General features: G+C 45.2%; 1 protein-coding gene across 3 annotated transcripts; it reads right to left on the bottom strand.

Annotated features, from left to right (window-relative positions):
- MFSD10 (major facilitator superfamily domain containing 10) lies at window positions 1-25,068 on the bottom strand. 3 transcript variants are annotated; one of them, XM_042812887.1, is made up of 13 exons: window positions 24,988-25,068; window positions 21,841-22,030; window positions 19,622-19,718; window positions 16,103-16,206; window positions 15,006-15,164; window positions 12,589-12,777; window positions 8,053-8,161; window positions 7,153-7,264; window positions 5,700-5,808; window positions 3,992-4,082; window positions 2,514-2,561; window positions 1,616-1,705; window positions 1-898 (listed from the first exon to the last, which is right to left on the bottom strand). In XM_042812887.1, exons 2-13 carry the CDS (start codon window positions 22,009-22,011, stop codon window positions 792-794), a joined length of 1,386 nt encoding a protein of 461 aa, XP_042668821.1. In that variant the 5' UTR covers window positions 22,012-22,030; window positions 24,988-25,068; the 3' UTR covers window positions 1-791. The 3 variants fall into 3 exon arrangements, with proteins under 3 accessions (XP_042668821.1, XP_042668820.1, XP_042668822.1); XM_042812886.1 differs by having other exon boundaries at window positions 12,589-12,798; XM_042812888.1 differs by lacking the exons at window positions 19,622-19,718; window positions 24,988-25,068 and having other exon boundaries at window positions 12,589-12,798; window positions 21,841-21,924.
- Window positions 25,069-25,579: the final 511 nt, after the last annotated feature.

Genomic DNA, 25,579 nt, shown 5'->3' on the forward strand with positions numbered 1-25,579 from the left:
TGAGTGCACAATGTAACAGTTTATTTGTAATGCAAACGAACAGTGATTGGTCATCAAAAAACATGCAGTACCAGAAATATAAAACAGCTCAATTTAATTTTAAGTGTAGTAAAAACAATCCATTGAAGACCAAAGTACCAGTCAGGCTCAGGAAGCCTGGAGTGTGCTGCTTGCTCTTCTTTTTGGTTGTCAGGTTTTAAGGCAGTTGATACGGCTCTTACCAGCTCCACTCACAGATAACTTGTGCGGCTCTCATCACTGGCGGCGCAGCGTCCCGTGTCTGTCAGACAGCTCCTGTACATTTGTTCTCTGCTAGCTGGAGGCAGAAGAATCCTCTTTGTGGAGGCTTTGGGCAGTGGGGTTCACCAGGCTTGTGCTGATGGCAAAGGAGATGCACAGAGAGCAGCTCCTTATGGGCTGCAGTGTGGTGGCAGCAGCACTTGATGTCCAGCTGTCGTTTTGGGGCATGGTGTGCAGCAGCGCCGCCGTAAGGCCGGTCTCAGCTTGCCAAGCCTCATCTGATGGTCTTCATATTTTACTAAACTGCAGCATGTTTTGTTTTCTTTTTTTTTGGTTTCATTTTCAAAACTGGCCAAGGCAGTTGTGAGGCTGTCAGCTGAAGTGTTTGTGGTAAGAGATCTGCAGCCCACTGTTACTGCATGTGGTCATTGCACCTTGCTTTCCACAACATCCTCTTCTCCCACTTTGGTCAGTGGACTCAGGTGGTGAGAATTGGGTGGTGGGGAGGTCCTTGGAAACTGGTGATAGTTCTGGTTTCTTCTTGCCTTTGCCTACTCCTCCTTTGTCTGCTGTTTGATAGAACCGAGTAAAATGAAGGGGATGAGGAAAAAAGCTCCACAGATGGTGAAGCAACTCTCTGCCCCTGCCAGCCAGTAAACTGAAAAGGAAACAGATTTTGTTATATTTAGCATAACTGTCCATGCACATATGTGAACAGCACTCAGAGCTGCTGATAAAATGGAGAACACAGGTGCCAGTACAGCCATGACCACTGAATCCTTAATGCATGCTCTTGCTTGCACGTTATAAACAGGAGGTGGCTAATAGTATTGCTGGCAATAATTTTCCTCCAATATAAAACAACACGATAAAAAACACCTATTTTAAATAGGGTGTTTTCATTTGGTATAGAAATAGGGGAAGTTCCTGTTCACTTACCCGCTTCAGTCACGGGGCAGCTCTAACTGTCCCTAGCACATGCTCCTCAGCTGCTCCTGCTCATAGCTGTCTGCTGCTCCTGAGTGTCTCATGCTGTTGCTACTGATGAGATGTGCATAGATCTAATGCTTGGGGTTGGAGGAAAGGGCACTACACGTGCTGTGCCCTGCAGTTGTTCTGCCATCTTGGCTTTGCCGTAGTCTGAAGTTTGTCCCTTCCCTTCCAGAAGCTCACTGCCTGCACCGCAGGGCGGCTGTTTGTCCCCATGGTCAGGAAAGTGGCTCCGACCTCTCTCAGATTTAACTGAGCTCAGAGTTGAGGCTGGGACACGCTGCATGGAACAGGGGTTGTGGTTCCCCATTTCCTTCTTCCCCAGCCGGGCCGCAGGCACCTACAGTGCCATTGTGTGTTGGCTGGAGCACACAGCCCCACTCACCCGTGGCTGACAGGACAGGTCCCAGCGCCCTCGCAAGGGCCCCCAGGCTCCTCAGGATCCCCATGACTCTTCCTTTTTGGCTGGCAGAACCTGGACAAGCAGAGAGCCATCAGTCAGCCTGGAGCTTTGATTTGCTTGGGGCAAGGACAGCGTGAAGGGCAGGGTACTGCTCTAGCTCTTGGGCCTGCTTCTTTTGGACTTATTTCCCACATGCCGTTGTTCTTCCTTTCATTTCACACTTACTGCCTGAGCCGTGCTTTTCATTCTCACCTAAGGTAAACATTCATTAAAACAAAACATCAGGACTTGTCAAGTGTGCTTGTCCACGGCCACCTTGTGACTCCCTGCTCACAAAAAATACCCCAGAAACCAAACAGACCAAAAAAACCAAGCCCACACTCCAAAACCAACAAAAAGCTTTACTCTATCTAGAAAAGCTACATTTGCTTCTCTAGATTTCAAAGCAGTTCTGGAATTGCTGAGGCAGTGCAGGTATAGGAAATCCCATCACCTTACTTTTCCCCTCAGCCAGCACTGCAGTGTGGCAACCTTGCTTATGAACCAAAGCTAAAGAGCTGTCTTCTACAGCTGCCAACACAGCTACATCTGCTTTGTGAGGTAACAAAGCAACCACTACCACACATCCCCATCTTCTCTGAGGAATGAAGAAGGAATGAAGGAAGAATGATTTCCCTCTTCATAACTGCAGCTGGGAGGAGGGGGACACTTCAGCCAAGCTGCCTGAGTCACTCGGCCAGCGTTTTTGTACCAGAGGTGTACCAAGGACCCGAGTTCCTGCTGCTGCATCTCAAAACTTGAGGTCAGTTCCTCATTTGAGCCCATTGTGCAGAAGGTTGAATTAAGTGACTGAGGGCTGCCCCCCAGAACGAGCACTCACCGTAGCCTGAAACCACTGCAGACAAACACGGGATAACAATGGCAGCAGCTGGAAAAATCCACAAAACAGACTGTCAGTGAACAGCAGAGTTCAGTTACCAGCAGCAGTGACAAACATGTGGTGCAAACTCGTTACTACTGCAGAGAAAAATGCTGAGCTCTGAGGCATTGTACCAACAATGAATCATAAGGTTTAACCCCGTTCAGTAATGAAAACACCCCCTCAAAGCCAACCTGCAGGAAGAGCCCAGAGCCAGGAACGCTCTGCGCAGGTGTTTCCCATTAGTGCTCCATTCCAGGAGCCCCTGGGAAAGGGGCGGCCAGGTCAGAGCAGCTAACTGGGACCATTCCAGATCGCTGCAGAGCTTTCGGGGCAGCGGGGAGAAGGAATCGCTCGCGTTTCCAACAGACTGTGAGGTGCCTGTAAGCAGAACGGCCCTGCGCCGTGCTTAAGGCTTCAGTCATGGATGAGAGCCGCAGCCACCTTCTGCCTTGGGAAACAAGAGTTAAGTCCAACTCGAAGAGGTTACAACATTTTAACAAGAGCCAAGAGCTGTGCGGCCAGCACTGCCCTCTTACTGAAACAGGGACCTTCTCTGCCAAGAGGGAAATGCTTTCAGCATACAAAGCTGAATCGTTTCTGGGAAGGAAAGGACAACTGGAGAGCAGAAGGATAAATGTGTTGCTGTAACTCCTGGGGCAGGGGAGGGAGAGAGGGGAAGAAGAGGCTCTTTCTGGATGGCTGAGCTGTTATGTTGCACCCAGGTGCGTAGCTTGGAGGACCAGGCTTTTAACATAGAAGCACAGTCACACAGAATGAATACCAGCTCTCACTGAGGCTGTCAAAATCAAGGTGAGCTGTAGATAAGATCTAGATCTTGAAGCCGGTCCAACACACAGCTGCTCCTACACAAGTAAGGCACTAAGGAGATGCATTTTGTGATTGTTTACTCTTAAATCAAGCTGTATTGTGCAGAAGATGAGTCTGTCTTCCTCTTTCATAATTAGTCTTATTTGAAGCTGCTTAGCAATAGTTGCCAGTACTGGGAATATCTCATGTCTCTCTTTTTTATTCTTTTTTTTCCCAGATACGCACTTCAGCAATGCTCCATCACAGATAAACCCAAATGATTTGTAGCTGTTTCCCTGAATAATGGAAAACATAAAGAAATGCTCTCTCGGTGCCTTTCCTGAGATGAGCATTCAGTGAATATTTTTCTTCTAAGATCTGCTGAAAGAGAAGGAAAAAAAACCTCAAGAGCCCCACAGTGAGATGGGACAGCAGGAGCACTGGGGATGCGTTCAGCCGTCACCATGGCAACTTCCTTGGATACAAACAGCATCAGAAAACAACAGACACTATTCCTTCTAGATTTAATAAACAGAAACATCAGCTTCTGTTACATAGGTTGAAATAAGACATGCAGCTTTTTTTTTTTAATGTGCAGAAAAAATTCCTTGTGCTTTTGAATAGCTCACCAAACGAGTACAGCAACAGTCCAGCGCTCAGCAGGGTCACATTTGCAGCCCATCCAATTAACAGGAATGCTGGAATCAACAACAAAATGGCCTGCAGAATGGAGGAGTCACAGCGTTACATGTAAACCATCCTTGTCACAGCCTAACCCCAGCTGTGCTGCCACGTCTCTTCTGCTGATGCCTTACACTTCGACCAGAAGCAGAAAGCCCTTTCTTCCTGAATGGACATTTTAAATTTAGCTGGATGGCCACACAGTTCACCTCTCAGTTCTCTCCCTATCACACTGCAGACAATCCATGTGCTGAAGTCACCCCTTCAGGCAGGCTGTAGTTACAGCCCATGACTGATTTTCTGCAATTGAAAAAAATCGGATCGGGCACTTCTTTCACATGATTTACTTTTTCCCCCCTCCTCATGCTGAGTCGAACAGTCCAGAAATCTCACTTTAACTCTTTACCTCCTGAGCTAAACCAAGACATGAAGAAGCTTGCAAGCAATAGGACTACAGCTCCTCAGTTTTTTCTCAGCAGAGCTGGCTGGCTCGAAGGACCACATCCTGCCCTTGAGCTTTTGGAGTCCGTACTTACGGAGCCAAGAAGAAAAAATGAGGGGAATGGCATTTGAAATGGATTCGCTACAGGAGAAACCAACATCATTTCTCTCTTCCAAGAAACAACTCCAGTTCCCCTGCCTCATATACGTAACTGATCTGTTTTTTTTTCCTATGAGAGCTAAAGGCTGCTGCACGTGTCACAACTGAATGGTGTAATTCCACTCTCGCTGAATGTCTCGTTTTGATAACTCAGTTTTAAAGCCTCTTGTAACTGCTGTGCCAAGAGAAGACGCATAAGCCATACAGTACAGGCTCGTAAAGGAATCACAAGAATTACTACAGCAAAAGGAGGAGCTCCCATACGAGCTGCTCAAACCACATGCACCTGCAGGATGCGCATCCAGGGGCCAGCAGGTCCTGCACAGCGCACGTGTGTTTACAAACAGCCATTGGCCAGCTGAGCTAACTGATCTCAGCAAGGTACCCACACCCCTCTGTGCAGGGAAGAGGAAGGAAGGAGTACTGAAATGAGCAGGGTGAGCCTCGGCTTGCATAAACTGCAGTACAGTGGCAGCAAACACAGCAGGGTGACAGAGAGCATAGAGGAAGCGGATGCAGAGGAGAAAGTGGTGCTAGCAGGGCTGTGCCAGCTTTCTTTCACAGGGAAATGTTTCCTCTACGACACAACGGGCATATCCTATGTTTTGCCCGCCAGGGAGCAGGATGAGGGTGGTTTCATAAGCTGAAAGAGCTTTCAAGAAAAACCAGAAAGGCACGACAGATCAGCCATGAAGCTGCTTTAGTAGTTTCAGCGTCTACACTGTCAGAGAAAACTTTGAAACAAAGCATAACCTTCGCAGCATTTTACTCAACTTGCACAGACACTGTTCACATTTCCTACTGCAGCTATCCACGAAGGTTCAGTCATAGCATAGCTGATATGCTAAGAAATGCCTCTGGGATTCCCAAGTTCAGTTAGAGCAATAGCTGCTTATCATTCACATCTAGGAGTCATTTCAATGAAAACAGATAGATTTCTTTTGATCAGACGAGCACAGCTACAGCCTCCAACCATCTCTCATTGCTCTTAGACTGAAAATGGATGCATCAGATTTGTGAGTGAAAAGAAGGAAAATATTGACATATATATTTACCCTTTTTACGGCTCTGATTTCATTTCCTGGCTTTATTCGGCGAGCATAGCCTCCCTGGATCACAGCCATTGTTATTCCAATAAAGAAAAACATCTTGCCCTGCTGCATACTGGAAGGGAGGCAAAAACAGTTGACACAGTCATGCATACAGAATTCCACCCTGGGATTGGCAGGTGCAGTGCTGACCCTCTCCTGAAGGTGAGAGAGAAAATGCTTTTAGGTGTTCACACGGGCAGTGCACAGCTCTTACTACAGCTGATGTTAATTTCCATGGCTGGAAAACAGAAAGAAGGTAACAGCTGAGATCTTATGTGGAGATGGGATGGCTGCCAGCAAGTACTGCAGTGCTCTCTTGGAGTACAACGATGGAGCCGATCTGTTACTAGGGTGGCACACAAAGAGCCAACCCTCACCCTGTGCCATGGCAGCCCCTGCTGTACGCACTGAGCTGTTGGCTTCTGAGCAGTGAGCACTTTGCTTTCTCACAACTGCTGTCACTGCTCACGTAGAGATCGACTGAGGATCAAGGCACAGGATGGGCACTGGCACAGTGCTGATCGTGGGTCACTCTGGGAGGTGTGCATTAGCACTCCCTCCACCCTCAGGTCATTCTTCCAGTTTCACCTCTCTTAGCTACCTGACCACGTGGATATTCACAGCTGAAAGTTCTCGCCTCTATAACAAGCTTGTCTGTCACATAGCCCGTACAGCCAGCATTAAGCTGTGTATCACACTGTGTGTCTATGCTGAAAGGACTGTGCAGATGCAGGCTTAGCACACTAGAAGACCCTTCCCTGTTGCACACACATTCGTTAAGCCATAAACTGTAATGAAAGACAGACGTGGAGAGATGAAACAAAATCCTGAGAATTACTCAAACATGAGGACAAACATGAGGAATCAAGCTGTAAGATCAGGTTCCTGGCTGGAAATCGTCCTATGAGCTGGCAGGAAAAGTATTTCAAGCTGAGCTTCTTTTAGTGGATTCTGTTCTCTTTCTTCTCTAGTGTCTGACTAAAGGCAATCAAATGCCATATGCAACACAGGACTCAGATGAGCAGCATAGGTCAATAGCTATCCCTTCATCCTTGGCCTTCTTGTGCTCTGATACTGAAGAACTCTTCTGGGGAGGAAGAGAAAAGCTTCTATACAAATCAATTAGTACATTCCCCCAGCTGTAGCTAATTCAGGAGCTTTAATTTAATCTTGTGTATTGACTTTCTTTTTAGGTCCTAGAAGTTATGAATTCAAAGAGTATTTCCTGTTGAGATAAATAGCATGCCTATTTTTTATTAAATTCTTCCTGCAGAGCCCAGGTGGAACTGAACGCAGTGAGTGCTTTTTGCCTATTACTAACCTCAGTGTCTCACTTGAAAATAAAAGACTTTAAATTAAGATTTTGGAAAATATCTTAAATAAAATAACCAACATTTATCTCTTATGCATACTATACCTGCTGAACTGGAATCTCTGGTGAGTAAGAAAACTCAGCGTATACTCCAATCCAGAAAACAGGAAGAGGTACAGGAAGTAAGCCAGGCCCAAGATTTTGAGGTTCTGAAGATCTAAATAAAGAAAACACCCCCCAGAAAAAGTTATGGTGGTATTGTTCAGGCACTGCTTGGAAATATAACAGCAATAGTGGAGTAACGTTTAATAACTGTACAAGGAAAAGGATCTTCACTTTAAACATCCATTCAAGATATGCCACAAAATGGTTTCTGCACATTTCCTCCCCTCTTGTGAAGGCCAAAAAACCTGATCTCTCCCTGTGTCACAGTGCTCTCACTCACCCAGTCCAGTTCCTCTGCCTCACATTTGTGCTGCTATACATCCCCTGATTTATTTCTTCTTAACCAATATAAGCAAGCAGTCTAACACCTGAATGCTGCTTTCAAGACAAGATTGGCTAAAGCAGAGCCAATGTGCCAGGTGTACCTAACAAATGCTGATTTATTTTTTATGGTTTAAATAATTCAATGAACGGAAATGTCCAGCTGAAACCCACATCTCCATACCCTGAAATAAGAAAAACCTGGCTGAAATTTCCCGCTTTGCAGCTCAGACCAGTGTACTCAAATGCCCATGACTCACGCCTCTGTCTTTTAAAGCCCTTCACTTACTGCAGCCTACCCCAGCTAGCCCCTGCCTGAAGGACAAGGGAGCAGCAAGTCAGATGCCCTCAAAACACTGATCTCTAAAACCAGGCTGAGCACATAAATCAAGAGAGCGAGTTGTAGAACAGTTAACGAAGTGCTGCTTCCAAAACTGCATGACTAAAGTCTCTGAACAGAAACCATCTCCACATACAAAAAGTCATCCAATCCAACACAAACAGCCAGCTAATGCTTACTCTGATCTGAAGGGGCCTCCTTTCCTTGGGTGACTGCAGAAAACCGAAATAAAGCCAAGGGACTGAGCAGGTCAGCTGCTGCCTGAAACCCGGTTGTCACAGAGGAGACCTGGTCAAAGAAAGAAGTTTATTTCAAAAACTGATGCACTTACTGCCACAAGGAATTGACAGGAACATTCAAAAGTGCTTTGATATATAAATAAACTACCTGAAATGAAACAATGCAACTGCTATTGAAATCTGAGTGACACGCAGTAACATCCCAGACTTTCTGAACACAGAATGGTCTCCAGCACTATAACCAGAAGGCAAAGCACTGCTAGCAGCTTTCTCTGAAAAAAAAAATAGCTTTTTCCCTGAGTTCCCTAAAAAGCAGCGTATGGGAACTGTTGATCACGGCCCAAACCTCTGATTGACCACCTGAGGTGAGCAGTGAGTCAGCCACGGGAGCACAGGTGAAGGCAATTCACCTGGGCTACCAGGAAGGGAGCCTGGCTGCACCTCTCCGAGACTGCCTTTAAGGGCTGACTGCCAGTGAGGAAGGCTCTCTTTCTGCAGATTGCTCCTTGGGGAGCTTACTGTGAGCCTGCAACACTGGTGAGCATTTTCCATTTGTCTTTGATTATCCTTACAGTGTGATAATCTTACGAAGCCTAACTTTTCTGTATACTTATTGACCATCTACTGCTTTATAACATTTGTGTGCTTATTGATCTTAAAGCAGAAACAGCTCATTCTCCACAGCCCAAAGGTGGCTTGATTTGGTGGCTTTTCTCATCATCCCTCCTGTCCAGTGAATGCATACTGGCTAAATACTGGCACACCTGCCTGCAAGCTCATGGGAAGGTGAGGATTTGCAGCGTGCTACAGCTGTGAGAACAGCAGGTAGCAGTGCATCAAGTGACAGCCTGTGTGGGCACTGGTGGTTCTTTTAGCCAGCCAGTGACACCTCCTGGGGAAGCAACAGAAAACACCACTTTTAGAGAGTCATTCTTCAGAGATATTTCTAGTGAGATTCTGAACAGCAGTGCTGTGTGGCTTCTTACAGGACAAAACTTATTTTGTAGTACTGCTCAGCTCAACCTCATTTTGTACCCAGCAATGCCATTCCTGTGCCTCATCAACAATTTTGGAGATGCTTATTCTTCCATCTGTTGAGAATTTCATTTTTTGTTTATTTTTATTGTTAAATATGAAATATAGATACACAGAAAAAATACTCTGCAAATTCTTAAGGAAATATCTCCCTTTGAAATAGGAGAATTTAGGCTGTCACTTTGCATGACAGTCACAGGAAGAGAGACTCAAGAATCCCTAGTTGTCACAGCTGGCATTGAACACCCCCAAAGCACTGCACTGGCTTTATGTGATGAGCTTCCTTCTCAGCCCAGCTGGGTAAGGCAGAAAACACTGCCCTTCAAAGGCTGAGACTAAAGGTCGCGTTATCAGGGGAACTTCACCTCAGTGCACAGCCTGAGGGCTTGCTCTGTAAGAAAGCTGTAAACAAATCAATCTTCAAAATGCTCTTAACTCTACCTCTGTCTTGTTTTGATGGACAAAGCTTGTGAGCATCCAGCAGCATAGCTCTGGAGCACAGCAGTCTCGTGACAGCAGTCAGTTCAATACAGCAGGCTGGTATTATGTAAAGCCATAAAGCTGCTGATCCACATAAGGCAAACTGGGCTATTTATTTCCCCTCCACTGTGTGTATTGCAGAGGGTAGACACTCCCAAGAAGAAGTTTCCTCGTGCTTTTATGAGGTCTGTAAGAGGATTTCCTGAAGCTGGCTTGTGACAATCCTCAGTTCCTGCATTTGTTGGCACCATAGAGTTTGTAGTGTTGCATACAGAACCCAGTAGCAAGTAAGTCTCCTCAGGAATGTCTGCCAGTATTAAAAAACATCTGCACTTTGCATTTCTTTTAATGATTGGTCATGTCAGATACAAATACGGCTACTACAAAGTTGATTTTATCTATGTAGAAATACACTTCTTCTATAATTCTCCTACCTTTGCCCTAAAGCAGTAAGTTAGAAATGACTTCATCCACTGATAAATGAAAACTTTCTTGCAACTGATGAAAGCATTCTGCTCCCCCAAGCAACAAAGCACACACTGCCCATTGCTGTGACTGTTACGTGCTGTACAGTTTAGATTCTTTGCAGGTTCAAAATCTGCAGTGTCTTAACTTGTGATTAACCTCTATGCTCATAACTTCTGAGCAATTCCAGAATTGCTCAGTTTTATTGCATGATCACCCAAAGCACCTCGAACAGCAGGCATTTCTCACAGTGTCTGTTTGCTGCTTTCTTCCATTGCAGAGGTATTAAGGACTGTGTCCTAAAGTAACAGTGGGTCCAGATGAGGAATGCAGCCAGGGCCTTGCAGCCTTAACCTTTGAATCAGACACTGATTATCATGCGTAGAAAAGAACCCTTATTTTATCTTGAATTTGCTAGTGATTCTGCATGGCCCTACATGTGGCTCTTACATGAGTAGCTGAACACCAGAGAAAAAAGTAAGACCCTCCCTTTAACAAGCCAGCAATGCTTGCAGCTAGCTTAGCTAAAAATGACACAAAAGCTCTGAAAGGGTCCAGGTTCTACTTGGCACATTTCCATTCAACCCTTCTATCAAGCAAGTCATGGCAGCATCTCTTCTGGCCACCTCATGTAAGTCTCCGGTCCCTTTTCACCTGAAAAACTTGAGGAATAGTGGGAAAAAGAGTAAGAAGGATAGCAAAAACTCTTTGGATGATGTTTCATGCTTTCTCACCCTGACCCCTGTCACCTTCCTGGTTTTACAAGTTAATTCCAACATGAATGAAAGGAAGATTTGCTCTTTTCTGGAGCCTCTTGGACTCAAAGGTCCTTGTGGGTTCCTTCCAGCTTGAGGTATTCTATTATTCTTCTATAAAAAGAGGACTGAGAAGAACACAAATATCATGAGAACACAGAATAAGTCAAGGAAACAGATGTGTGATCCCACTGATGCAACTTCCTACCGGTTGTCATTACCACTTCCCCCTTTTCAGAGCCATGTCATTCCAGTGCACTCCATTCTGACACTCTAGTAACACCTGCCCCACCACTGTCCAGACAAGTGCCAGAAGGCAGACAACACGCCTGCCTTCTCCTTGCCATGCAGAGTGTAAGAAAACTGCTCCTCTTGCACTCCAGGTGGGAGGACAAATCATGGTCAGCTTAGCAATTAAACACCTTGTATTTAGCATGACTGGGATTTGGCCACCTGGCCCCAGAGGGAACTGTTAATCCTCCTCTTTTAGTACTTGCTGCTGCATGAAGGCACAGTCCAAAGTGCAGGAAGAGAGTGTTCATTTTCTTATCATGGCTCAGTCATGTTGACTAACACAGATAGCTTACCAGTAGAACTCTCAAGAGGATAATGAAATGGGAAGAGAAGTGGTCAACAACCAGGCGGTGAGGCCCCGTGGCTATTTCTCTCTTCAGCTAAGATGGAATTGTTACAGAACGTGACTCCACAGCACTTCCTTACAATAAATATGTTGCCATCAGCTCAGAATGTACAGCTCAAACCAACAGCAGGATTTTATTTGGAATGCTTAGAAACAGCCAAATAGGAAAGGGGAACAGATGACACATGGAAGAGCTCTAAAAACATTAATTAATTAATGAATTTCAGAAGTTGCAGTGCTTTGGAAGGTACACAAGCAAACAACTTCACATCAGACACACCCTGCTGGCAAACAATCAGGGAAGGTCTGAAGTTTTGCCTGGGCAGGAGCATTGCAGACAAGGATTGCGAACAGCACTTAGTAACAACAAATTCCTTTGGCCATCGAGAGACCACGCATGATTCAGTGGGTGAGTGCTGCTTAGAAACAAGGCATGACAGGAAAGAATCCATCCAGCTGAAGACCTCAAATCAAGTGTTTCACTCAGATACCAAGGGCTGAATTCAGTCTCTCCCACACCAAAGGAGAATGTTCCAAGAGACTTTGTATCAGAGACAGAGCTTGGACAGCACCCAGTCACAAGATATGAAACCATAATGCTAACAAGTGTTCAGCTCCACAAATGCAAAAAGTCACTGCATGTTAGCATACTTACATATTTTATCTGTGGAAGACAGAACAGCTCAGAAATAAGAGTCACTGCTACTTCAGAGCTCAAAATTACCAAGCACAGACAAGACAACAGTTTTAAAAAATTCTAATATATACTGGGTAACTGGAAGAAGATCCACAGACTCTGATGCGTGCACTGTTATGATTGGCTGAAATTCTTCTCCAGGGAACCATTCCAATCATAGTTTAAAAATTATTCTCTCCCTCCCAGGTTCCCATTAGCTTTTGACCACAGCAATACCAGCAATTAATCATTCATGCTAATTACAAACATTTCTCATATTGCCCTGGACTGGGAGGTGAGACCATCTTACAACCACTTTGATTATACTAAATGCTAGTCCCAGGAATGAGCTAAATTCCTGAGATGTTGGCTTAGCCCCTTCTTCACTACATCCAGTATCTCAGCAGTTCTCAAATCCTGCTTACCCGTTTTTCTTTGGGAAGTGTCTCTGGAAGCAGGAAGAAGATGAAAATCAAGTCAGCTGCAGCAAACGTGAGTGCTAATAGTGCTGAACGGAGATAGAAGACTTCTCCTTTTTCTGTCTCCATGGCTAGATAAGCTCCAATCATGGGACCCAGGGTAAAACCAAGGGAGAAAGCAACACCAATCATTGCCTGCAAAGATACAAACGGACACTGACACAAAGTTATAGACCCAGTTTGTTAAGTTAGCTCAATTCTAAAACTAGACCCTTATTTGCCTTAAAGAAGTGTAAACATCAAATGTAACCACCTTGAGGATGTAAGGAATGCACAGCACTGAATGTGAAAAAGCTGTTGTTTCCAAATATCCCATTTTATTTTCACCTTAGCAGCAAAGTGGCAGTGACAAGCTGCAGTTTGATGAAAGGATATCTAGGGATACCATTGCTTATATGATTATGAGTGAAAGAAAGTTGAGAAAGGCAAGAATGACTCTCATCTCAGGAACTGCTCAGCCAGCAGATCCTTCAGCCACAGCATAAACTTTAGTAGTGTAAAACTGTTTGGACAAGGAAGGATAGCACCGTGGTAGGAAAACACAGTGATCACAGAATCATAGAATGGCCTGGGTTGAAAAGGACCACAATGACCATCCAGTTTCAACCCCCCTGCTATGTGCAGGGTCACCAACCAGCAGACCAGGCTGCCCAGAGCCACATCCAGCCTGGCCTTGAATGTCTCCAGGGATGGGGCATCCACAGCCTCCATGGGCAACCTGTTCCAGTGCCTCACCACCCTCTGTGTGAAAAACTTCCCCCTAATATCTAAACTAAACCTGCCCTGTCTCAGTTTAAAACCATTCCCCTTGTCCCATCACTATCCACCCTCGTAAACAGCCGTTCCCCCTCCAGTACTGGAAGGCCACAATGAGGTCTCCCCAGAGACTTCACTTCCCCAAGCTAAACACGCCCAGTTCCCTCAGCCTTTCTTCATAGGAAAGGTGCTCCAGCCTTCTGATCATCTTAGTGGCCCTCCTCTGGACCTGCTTCAAGAGCTCCACAATGTCTATCACTTCTAAACTGATTTGGTAATTTTTGTATTTAGGAACATAGCAAACAATGAGAGGCTTCTCAGAACTACCTGGGTGTAATACAACAGTGCAGAATGTGCCTCACTTTCTTTAAGAGATATGCTGAGACATATGCATTCACACATGCAGGAATTAAACTTGTGCCACCCCAGGAGAGCATTTTCTTGCTTTTTTAGTCTATTTGACTTTACTTGTAGTACTAAACTAAAAGAGGTGAGATCATGCTCATGTGTCCTGTTCTGTTTCAGCCTCCTCAAGCAGCATCCTCTCAGGCAATGCTACAGCACAGTTTGGGAATAGCATCAGTCAGGACTCTTTCCAAAAAGCAGAATGAACATGCCTACTCTGCTTTGAAAAAGAAGAGAAGAAATAGTTTAGCCATATGGATGTCAGCCATGCTGTACTAAACTACTTGCTCTCGAGCCCTAAAAATAAGATGTGACCCATTTTATTTACTGGTGCTGTATGGCTGTCCTTCCCCATAAATGTATTTTTGTTCACCAGGATTATATAATAAATAGTTTGGAAAATTCATTAGCTATCACTGTGAAATCCCCTCCCAAGAAGCAGCTGTGCCACACAGTGATTTATAGAGCTGTTAATAGAGGTTTGGGGCCCTGAGGCTTTTATAAAATAAAAGATATAACTAGCAATCCACAGCCAAAGTTCAGCCTGTAGGGTGTTTCCATCTGGTCTGCTGCTGTTTAGAAGAGGAAAGGGCAGCTGTTCGTAACACTTGCTGCTCAGTCAGCCAAACACCACATCCACCACCCGCTGAGCCCAGATCCTAAAGTCAGTGCATCATCCAGTGAAGGCAGGAGGCATACTGGGCAGCGCTGCTGCACTTCCACAGATTAGAAAGCTTAGAAAAATGGGTTGTCCTGTAACTGGGCTCCTGTTACCAAAATTGGGCCATTCTGAGATGAAGGATCTTTTATTTTCTCAGCTGTTACAATCGGGATTAAAGTTATCAACAGGAGTAATAGATTTAACACTTAGGCCTGTAGTTGTTTCCACATCTAGGACACCTGCATTTCACTTGTAGCTAAAAGTCACAGAATCACAGAATCAGAATCACAGAATCACCCGGGTTGGAAGGGACCTCAAGGATCATGTAGTTCCAACCCCCCTGCCTAGCAGGGCCATAGACACGTAAAGGCTGAGAGCTCACCAGCAAAGTGACCTGGCATGTTTTCAAAAGCAACATAATATTAAAGTCATGTTTTCACTTGATCAATGAACACACATCTGAGGAAGACATCCTGAGCACCTGAAATCAATTAAAAGTGAACCAATAAAGCCAAGTATATATTTCACATGTGTTACTCACCATGCCCTTGCTCCGTGCTTTTGGAGAGCTCAAGTCAGCAATTATAGCTGTGCAGAGGCTGACATTCCCTTTGCTTATTCCACCTATCATTCTGGACAGAAGAAAAACGCCGAAAGACCGAGATGCAGCCCATAGTGCATAAGATGCTATCAAACCCATCTGCAAATAAGAAAGGGTTTCTTATAAAGGGCAGGAAAATGTATCTTGTTTCTGCACATTTTGCTGCTCAACATTTGTTTTGTTTTGTTTTCCTGACTTTCAACAGCTGCTCCAAAAACTATACAACAGACACACATGAATATACTGATACAGGGCAATGTCCTGGAGAGCAATACAAAAGAGTAGAAACAAAGCCACAAAATCTCCATATAATTGTGAGACTACCAATAGAATAAGAAGATCAAGGAAAACTAAAGGGAGCTAAATCGGTCCAGGCATAAGACCACTTTAGTACATGCTGTTCCATTTGTTCCCAAGAGAATTTTGAGTTCAAAAAAAGAGTTCTAGCCACTAAATTTCATAATCAATCATAAACACATATACTTCTTTAGTTCAGTCTCCACAGCCCTACAGGACAGCTGGCTTTGGATATCACTCGTTGCCAAGTTCCACCATGTATGTATGTACATGCTTCTGTAACTAGAGCGCTGTACTTTGACTAGCAAGAGAGAAAACTTCTTGAAGAATGATCATTTCCACAAGAAAAGTAATATAGGACTGCCTAACCAACAAACCCCAGGCTCTCTGAAACAGGTCATGAAGTGATCAGCCCTCAGGCACTTGGGGAATTCAATATACAGGGATTACGTCTCACATTTGCAAACTGTACACCTGAAGTCAGATTCTCATACACAAAGGTAAGGAATTTTGGAAAATCCCAGAAACTGGTATTTTGGTGCCTTTTATGTACAATTATGGATCTGGGAACTTCAGTTTAAGCAATCTGTTTTGGAAGTGTAACCAAGTGACTTGGCAGGTAGTCAACAACCACCAGATCTAGAAGACTGAAGCTCCCATCTTCTGTGCTAGCCACAGGATCATAGTGCCTTCAACTGCACAGTGAAATCACATGACTAAAACCAGTGTGAGACACATACCGCTGTCATCAAGATGACTGGCCTTCTGCCCAAGCAGTCTGATACAGCTCCAGTGAGGGGAGAGGAGAAAAACTGGAGGATGGAAAACATTGAGCCAATCAGACCTACAAAAATAAATAAAAGATAAAAATGCATATCTTCAGATGTGCTGCCTTCATCTTCAGATACCAAGTCCAACTGTCCCGGACCTATGACTCCATTATGTCCATTAAAAGCACACAATTAAATGTAGAACAGCAGCTACAAAGAATAGCATACTCTCTGAAACCAAGTCACCCTCAGAACACTGATCTTCCATCGTTATTTCACTGAGGAGGCAAATCCACAGACAGACCAGAGTAATAAGGATAAGCTGGATGAGTCATTGGTTACTTCATGGATGAGGAGTGGTTTGAAACTCACTGGTTATAATGGTACACAGATTTTCCAATGTTTTCCAAACTGACTTCATATATTTTCTGTTCCTAATGCAGAGATAATGCAGCCTTTAATAGTCATAATTCTTTTAAGAATTTTTTGATTGTTTGAACCCGATTCTGCCACTTATAATTAGCTTTCCTTCTTATCATGGAAAGAAAGACATAAGCACTGCTGTTAGAGAGACACACTAAGAGGTAGGAGTGATTCCAACAGACTCCAAGGGTCTTTTGAAATCTGCCTCCAGCTTCTGTGATCTTTAATTCCTCTTTTCTCTTGCCATCTCAAGCTTCACATACACATTAATTTGCACCACGCTCTCAACAAGCAGGCAAATAAATGCCTTGCTGTCACAATTTTTCCTCTGAAGAAAAAACTGGGTTACGCATCTCAGATCATCCTGTTATCAAAGCTAGAAAAGACTGAGGAGAGAGAGATGAGCAGTACTGTTCCCACAAAGCTTAAAGGAGGCAGAATATTGATACTGAATACCTCAGGGGGAGCAGTTCCTAACAGCTCAAAAGTCTAAAAGATTCCTATAGTTCCACACACTGGCAGTTTAAGTTAAGGAGAGAAGTTTCCTTAACTTAAGTTTAAGTTAAGGAGAGAAGCACCACAAATGCCCAGCCATGTCAAAGGAACAAGCTGGGAGCTGGGGGTTACAACACTGGCAGTACCCTCGCTAGCCACACAGTGTGGACTGGGCAGAGCAGGGTTCCACAAGCAGAGTCTGTCTGGTGACATTCTGAGGCAAAACAAGTGGAAATAAGGCTGTACCTATGATACAGCTTAAGTGTGGGCCCAAGCCTGAGCTGAAATAAAGCTCCTGAGTCACTGGGCAGAAGGTGTAGGCGGCAGCTGGTCAAGGCAGTTAAGAGTTTGGCAGCCAAGGCAAGAGTCCTGACATCAGCAAGGAAGGTTTCTGCCTTGAAGAGGTTGCAGTCTAAGCAATGCTGAAAGACAACAGAATATACCCTGCACTGGGAGAAACAAGATAACCTTGCAAGTATCTTTCCAATTCTATGCTCTGTGCTGCACCACGCAACAGGAAGATCGTGGTTGCCTCTGCTTAACATCAAAGTGTGATGAACCTTTCCACTATAACCATTTAAGGTGCAGTCAGAAAAGATGGGCTGAAAGAGCAGCTGACTACAACTGAGAAAGCCTATCCATCTTTCCCTGCTCCTGCAGCCTTGGTCAGCTCTCCAGTGAGCTAATTCAACTCAATCTGGCAGAGAGCTGATCTAGGATAAAGAAAAGGCTTCTGTTGGTTTAAGAAATCAGATGGCTAAGAGGGGCTGTCAGCAAAGCCAGCAGAAGAGATGGAATCAAAAGTGGCACCCACTCTCACTGCCCGCAGCTGTCAGGTAATTAGTGGACATTCCCATCATGGCCCATTACAGCTCCTGAACGCTTTTCTCCTAAACAGATAATATCAAGAGGTAAAAGCTTCCTTTCCGAGACAAACATTTTATCTGTATGTTCCCAGTTACACGTTATATTTTCTTCAGTGAACAAAAAGGTCAGGTCAGGTGGACATCTCTGGAAAGAGAAGAGAGATTTCTCCTGCCCTGTGAAAGTCACTGAGCCAAACCCAGGGATACAGCACTCCCAGGAGTGCAGGACACAGCAAGGAAAATGAAAGGCAGCAAGTTGGACATGACTGTGAGCTCCAGCCCCTTGTTTGAACACAGCCTGAGATTGTGAGGAGGAGCGAGGAGGAGAAGGCCTGGAGGCAGGCCTCAGAGGAGACAGAAAACAGTTTCTGAGGGATTAAACTGTTTCCTACCATTCAAAGCCAGTAATTGGAATGAATGTAAGCACTGGGTTTCCTGTACTACCTCTGCAGGAGCTCACCCGCCTTGGAGTGTTTTAGTGACAGCAAAGGATTTTGGACCATGCAAGTCAGCAGCCCTGCTGCATTTAATAGGACTAATAAGACCTAGAAGCAGTGCTGCACTGTAGCTGCCTAGGGCAGGTGGGACTTGAACTCACAGGCTTCCAGTTCCGGTGTTTCCTACTAACTGATTTCCAATCAGTTGAGAAAGGAGAGTAATTTCTGTGACCGTGCAGAGTCTAGCACAGCAGGCTCCTAACTCTCAGCTAGCAGTCCAACAGCAAGGCCTGTATTTCTGAAGCAATCCGAAGAACAAATTAAGATAATTCAGGTTAAAAGGGACCTGAAAAAAAGTCAGCTCCAGTGGCTTATAGGATCAACTCCGAGGTCAGACTGAGTCATTCACGGGTTCATCCCATCGGAGTTTGAAAACCTCTGAGGATGGAGACCACAACACCTTCCTGGGCAGTTCATTCCACTGACCATCATCGCTGTGAAAAGGTTTCTCCTTATTTCCAGCCCAAACATCTCTTCCTTCAGACCTATGCCTTGCTGCCTCTCCTGCTACCATGCACTTCAGTAAAGAGCCTCACAGCCTTCCCGTCAACCCTTCCATTATTACTGTAAGGCTGCCAATAGCTCTAGGCTGCCTCAGCCTCTCCATCTTCACAGTCCTCTGCTGAACTCACTGCAGTTTATGGATGTCGTCTTTGTACTGAGGAGTAAGAACTGTATACAGTGCACATCATGTGTACTAACAAGTGCTGAGTGGAGGGAAATGAGCATTTCTCTCCCTCTGCTGGCTCTGCTCCTGCTCACACTGCCCCACTGCTGTTGGTGCCCTTGCTGCTGGGCATACTGCAGGCTCAGCTTGCTGCTCACCTGGACCCTGAGGACCCTTCAGCAAGGCTGCTCCCTGCCAGTCAGTGCCCAGCCCATATCAACAACAGGGACTAGCCCTTCCCGAGGGCAGGACCTCACTTTGTCTTCACTGGATTTCATAAGGTACTTGTTGGACCATTCCTCCTGCCTGTCTAGATGCCTCCAAATGACAGAGAAGTGCTGTCCAAATAATTCATCTTTGTTAGTTACAAAAACAAAATCATTTTTAGTCTACTGCAAGAGATGCAAGTATGCTACTTGTGGTGACATTTTTGTGCGTTTTTGTTTGTTTGGTTTTGGTCAATTTTTCATCATTCCTCACAACAACATTGAGGTAACTGCAATTTTTTTTTAACTTTTATTTTTATTTTTTAATTCCATACCTCCAAACAAGACACTGTTGTATTTCCTCTCTGGAGGCATTCCAACCATTGCTGCAAACCAGTCCACACCACGTTGCAATGACAAATAGAATCCATCCTGCAAAACAGATAGCTGGGAAATAGAAGCAGGAAGACTGTTTCTCTGCTTTATTTCCAAAGACAGCATCAGAGCTCAGTGAACTAGTCATGATGTTAAATGATTCCTCCTCTCCTTCTCCTCCCAGGGAAAATTTCCTGTTGTCATAGGCTAAAAATAGCTTAAACTGTGAATGCTAACATGGAACAGGTGACTGAGGATATGTCTTTGGGTGGGCAGATGTCTGGATTAGAATTTTTTAAACTATCGGTCCCACTGCTTCTAAAATCTAGACTAAAAATGGCATGTTCCACATCCTTCAATTAATAAAGCAGCCCGAGAGACACTCTATCCCTCTACAGATAGAGGACAGATGATCTAGACTAGGAGAGCCAGGGGTGTTAGCTCCACAGAAAAGAAGAGATGGAGCGAAAAAGAATGGTTGCTGAGAAGAGGAGGAGGGCTTGAAAGGAGGGTCCTGGAAAAAAAGGTGAAAATCCTGGCTAGAAGAAATACTTTGGAAGCAGGGGAAGATCCCAGTGGTTACAGTTAGGGTTAGAGACAGAATAGGAGGAAAGACAAAGCCTACAGCTGCAGCTGGAGTGCGGCTGGAAAGGGACTGTGAGATAGAGGTGTGGGCTGCAAAAATAATTTTCCCCTGACAACTTCATCTTATCTGCTAACAAACACCTGACAGTGGAAGCCATGAGCAGCTGCACAGCATGAAACAATATGACTTTTTGCCCTTCATTCCTAGATAGTAGTCATCTCTCCTCTAAGAACAGATGTTGAAAATAGTGAATGTAATGCTGGGGGTGGGAGAAAGTACAATCTCCTAAGAGGTGACCCAACAACCTCTCTGAGCAGCCTGTACCAGCACACTCCACCACCCACAAAGCACAGAAGTACTTTCTGATGTATAGATAAAACCTCCTGTGTTCCTGTTTGTGCCCACTGCCTCTTGTCCTGGCACTGGGAACCACTGAACAAAGCTTACTCTATCCTCTTTGCACTCTCCCTTCAGGTACAGGTCTTTATAGACATTGATGAAATCCCCCTGAGCTTCTTTTTCTCCAGGCTGAGCAGTCCCAGCTCTCAGCATTTCCTCATAGCAGAGGTGTGCCAGTTCCTCCCGTGGTCATCTCGGAGGCTTCTGCTGGACTTTTTCTGCAAGTCCATGGCTCTTTTGTATTGGGGGAGTGCAGGGCTGGACACAGTACTCAGGTGCAGCCTCAGCAACACTGAGCTGAGCAGAAGGATTATCTTTCTTCATCAGCAGTGCTTTGCCTAGAGCAGCTAAGAATACCATTAGCCTCTTGGCAGCAAGGGCAAGGCGCTGTTCCATGCTCAACTCTGTGTCCACCAGAACTGCTTTCCAGATGGGTGTCCCCTGCATGTCCTGGTGCCTGGGGCTGTTCCCCTCAGCTGCAGGCTTGGCACCTCTTGCTGAACTTCAGGAAGTTCTCGTCAGCCCAGCTCTCAGCCCATCCACTCCACCCAATCCAGTCCTCAGCTACTGCTGGTGAATGAATTACGAAAACCTCTCAGGGACTTCTTGCTGATACCACTGCTCTCAGCAGCCAGATGATAAGGGATGGATTTTGCATACAATAATGTATGATTCGATTACAGAGCACATCATGCATTTAGGCATTAGTGTCTGGCTCTTTGTTTTGATAAACAAGCCTGGGGCAAACGAATTTATCAGCTAGATACAAGTGCATCTTATACTGCAGCCAGATTTTCTATATCCGTTTTCAGAACTAAACAGCACTCAAAAGCAACACACATTATGATACATGAAAGCATTCATCTTTTAGATGAGACGAAGATCACTGCAACAATCAAACGAATAGGAAGAGCCAGGACCAGTATAAAGTAATTACAAAGGACAGCCCCCAGGAAATAACTGAATTTTCCCTCAGAACAAATCTCTAATTTCAGTGAAATAGCAAGAAAGAGGAACCTTACCTCCGTTCACAAAAAAATAAAAAATCATCACTCCACGAACAGTTTAAATATGCTGGATGTTGTTCTGCCTACAGCTATTTGGGTTGCCCTGAAACAAAGGAATTTTATTCTATCCTCCCCTAAATGTCTCATGCCTAACATTTTGAGCAGGCTGCCTTCCTCTATTGCTTACCTCAGTCTGGCTGTAATAATCAAGGATGGAAGGAAACAACGGCAAGATGAGAGCAAATCCCAACAAGTCGATGAGGAGTGCCAGGAAGACGATCGTAATAACACGACTGCAGTTCTGCTCTTGCTTGTCATCAGCGGAGCTGCTGCTGGCTTCTCTCTCTCTCAGAGCCATGTTCCCAAGCGCTCTGATCCTAAACAATTACATTTATATCCAGTTAATAGAAAGATAGAAAACATTTTGCAGGCCTTTCACAACAGTATTTTACTGATTCATTCTTGCTTTTTATGGATCTCATAATAATAAACCTAAGTTATGGCTATATTAAACTGCTTGGTTTTCAAAGGGAACAGGACTTCATCTCTCTAGACTTACTTCTTAGCTCTGTACCAAACTTACCCTCATGAAAACCAAGCAACAAAGGCAATAAGATTATGAACTCTCTTAGATTAACGTCCCAAATATAGTGTAGGCCTAAGGAGCATTTAAAGTTTGTTAAGCTTTACCAAATGTTTTAAACACAGCATTGCTTTAAAACAGACAAGGTGCTCTCATTTTGATTATCTGCATTCAAGTAACTAATAGACTTTTTACACTTTCAGAGTACACTGTAAATGACTATGATAATATCACTTGAAAACAAAAAAAGAAGGTAAACTTCCAAACTATTGCAGGAATGCTGCCCTCGGGACAAATCCTTACAGCTGGACAGCAGCAGATACTTCAGAAACAAGCAGTTTTTGAAAACTTCTCTTAATTTCTGCCTGACAGCCACTGACAGGATACAAATTGGGGCACCAAATGACTGAGGCAGCATTTCACCCTGTCAGAATTATCAGAACTATCAGAAGGAACTCTTTCTTTGAAAGCATTCCAAAACAGTGTTAAATGCCTAAACAACGATGCAGACGTTCATTTAACAAATAAAAAAGTCAGTCCATATTCTGAAAAACTTCCACTTCAACAGACATCAAATACATGGAGCAATACAAAAAACCACGAAACTGTGAATTGCAGGTTTGTAAAACATTACAGTACATCTCAGTGATAAGACAGTGAAGCCCCATCTACTGCAAAAATCCCTGATTATTTGTTACATTAAAAGAGGAAGAAAGGAAACTATTTAATTCAGCTGAAAGTCCTTCAATACCAATAAACCCATTGGTTTTAATAAATCAGGACAGAAAACACTGAGCATATAGGATTTTTATACAAATCCTCTCCTAGACAAGACACACCGTATTCTACATACAAGTCAATGTGTATATAACATCCTGCTATACTAACTAAAGATCTAACACTTTGTTATGCTCAGTTATAAATATTTTCATGACATTTCCTTACTTGTGGATTCAATTTACCAGCACTGAAGTGTTGTTAAAGTTCAAACACCATGAGGTAACCATGGAAGGGGGCCACATGCAATGTGTTTAAGTTAGCATAGTACATTTAAATCTGCTAGTGAGCAGAGCAGTTTGATTGTGTTCAAGACCACGGAGTTATAGAATATCCCAAGTTGGAAGGGACTTACAAGGATCATGGAGCCCACCTTCCGGCTCCACACAGGACCTCCCAAACCCAAAGGGTTTCTATGTCAGAGTGCTGTCCAAAAAACACTCCTTGAGCTCCAGCAGCTCAGGGCTGCACCCACTGCCCTGGGCAGCCCGTTCCATGCCCACCACCTCTGGTGCAGACCCTTTCCCTCACCCCCAGCTGCCCTCCCCTGACACAGCTCCATGCTGTTCCCTCAGCCCTGTCGCTGTCACACAGAGCAGAGCTCAGTGCTCCCCTCTGCTCCCTGTGAGGAGCTGCAGCTGCCATCAGGCCTCCCCTCAGCTTCTCTGCTCTGGCCTGAACAAACCAAATAACTTCAGTTGCTCCTCACACATCTTCCCCTCCAGACCGTTCACCATCTTTGTAGCTCCCCTTTGGAGACTCTCTAACAGTTCTACGTTCTTTTCATACTGTGGTATGCCAAACTGGACACAGTAAACTCCCAGATCTCCATCAGCAGGGTTGCCCTCCTGAGTCTCATCCCCCATTCAGTACATAGAGCCATGGTTGTCTCTTCTCGAGGTCAGAATTTGGCACTTTAAACTTCACGCAATATCCTTTCATTTAAAATGATATGTCATCAACACTACAAATATTTAGTAGTACTTATTTACCCAAATGACTTAAGAATCTCTGGAACCCAAAGCAGCCATTTGTTCAGACATAATCCTCGGCTCTGCGTCTGCCTAGCCAAGGGATGGGTTAACCATGGCAACGTCTATCTTGTTTTTCCTAACAATTTGTGTGTTCATTCACAGAATTGAATCACCAAGCTGAACTTTACTGCAATGTTCTTTACATAGGGCAACATCCTTTACACGTAAATCACTGCCATTTCAGCTTGTGTGCAGCTTGAACCTGCTGATGCCAGCACTGACCTTTCAGGGAATGGAGTTTGGGCTACATGGCCGCTGTTTCCCTTATGCAACCTCCAAAGCACTCCATCTTTCTGCCTTTGTGCTCCATTGCTTTTGTTGTTCCAATCTCTCCATTTTTTACTTTTTTACTTTTTTTTTTTTTTTTTTTTTTTGCTAGGCAGGAAACCACAAAACATTTTATTAGGCCCCGGCATCCCGTCAGCAAAAACAAAGCACTTCACCTCGACCGTAACATTTGATCTTTGTGAGTCACGGTTTAATGCAGGAAGGAGATCTGCTCTTTGGATGTTCCTCGTTCCTGATATCTCTACCACCTGATACTCCCTTACCAACCCTCTTGAAATCGCCCAGCTCTTCCTTTAACCCACCCGAGCCTCGGGAAGGCTCCTCTGAGTGTTTAACAAAGTCCTGGCTCAGGTTAAATGAGGAATTTTTTTAACCAGGGAAAAAAAAAAAAAAAAAGAAGTATATAAAAAAATTCCCAGAGCGGCACAAAAGCAGAGGAAACCCGAGCGAGGGAAGGGGCGGCCCTTCGGAGACGCGTCGTCCTCAGCGCGGACCCGCAGTCCCGGCAGCCGCCCGGGCAGAGCCGCAGTGCCCCGCAGCGCCGCCGGGAGCCGCAGTGCCGCCGAGGCGAGGCCGCGCCCGGCCCGGCCGCCCTCCGTCTCTCTCTCCCTCCCACCCTCCGGCAGAGCCAGCCCCGCGCCAGGCCACCTACCGCTCCTCCGCCCGCCGAGAGCCGTCCCTAGGGATGCTGCGGGCGGCGGCTCCTCCCCGGCTCTCTTCGGCGCCCGGCGGCCTTCCTCTTCCGGCCAGGGATGCTGCCGGGCGCCCTGAGGAGGAGCCGCCTCCCGCCGTGCCGGGCCGGGCTGACTCCGTGAGGGAGCAACGGCCGCCCCTCAGCGCGCGCCGCCGCAGCGCCCAAACGGAGCGCCGAGCTGCTGAGGAGCGCCGCTACAGCGGCCTTCAGTCACAACTAAGGACAGCATGTTGTGATTGAAATCTGTACCTCACGCTGCAGCAGTTCCTTCTTGCGTTAACGATTTTGGAAGCGAGAGCACGGCTGTTCCAAGAGGAGAACGACGTTCTACTATTGCTACAGTTAGACAGCAGCGGTTAGCCAGGTTTTGGTACGCCCAGATTTCCGGCTGTCTGAACAGCAGAAAATGGCAAAGTTCCTTTTATTTCTAAAGGGACTGCTCCTAAAGCAAACTGCTCCTTCAGAACACCGAGTTTTAGAACACACAGAATGTGGATATGGTATTAATGCCACTGCCCAAAGCTGTTCTGCTGTCTGACTATTCCTGGCC

Source organism: Centrocercus urophasianus, unplaced genomic scaffold, assembly GCF_019232065.1.
Source record: "Centrocercus urophasianus isolate 14NV4802_14NV808 unplaced genomic scaffold, USGS_Curo_1.0 seq_13, whole genome shotgun sequence".
NCBI lineage: Eukaryota > Metazoa > Chordata > Aves > Galliformes > Phasianidae > Centrocercus > Centrocercus urophasianus.

Excerpts from the sequence above, each read along its gene's own strand:
- MFSD10 (XM_042812886.1), bottom strand. The coding sequence starts at position 22,011 with ATGGCTCTGAGAGAGAGAGAAGCCAGCAGCAGCTCCGCTGATGACAAG. Across the intron at positions 15,165-16,102 it reads CAGTCATCTTGATGACAGCG|ATGGGTTTGATAGCATCTTA; the intron begins GTATGTGTCTCA and ends TCTTATTTGCAG. Across the intron at positions 899-1,615 it reads ACCTGTCCTGTCAGCCACGG|TTTACTGGCTGGCAGGGGCA; the intron begins GTGAGTGGGGCT and ends TTTCCTTTTCAG.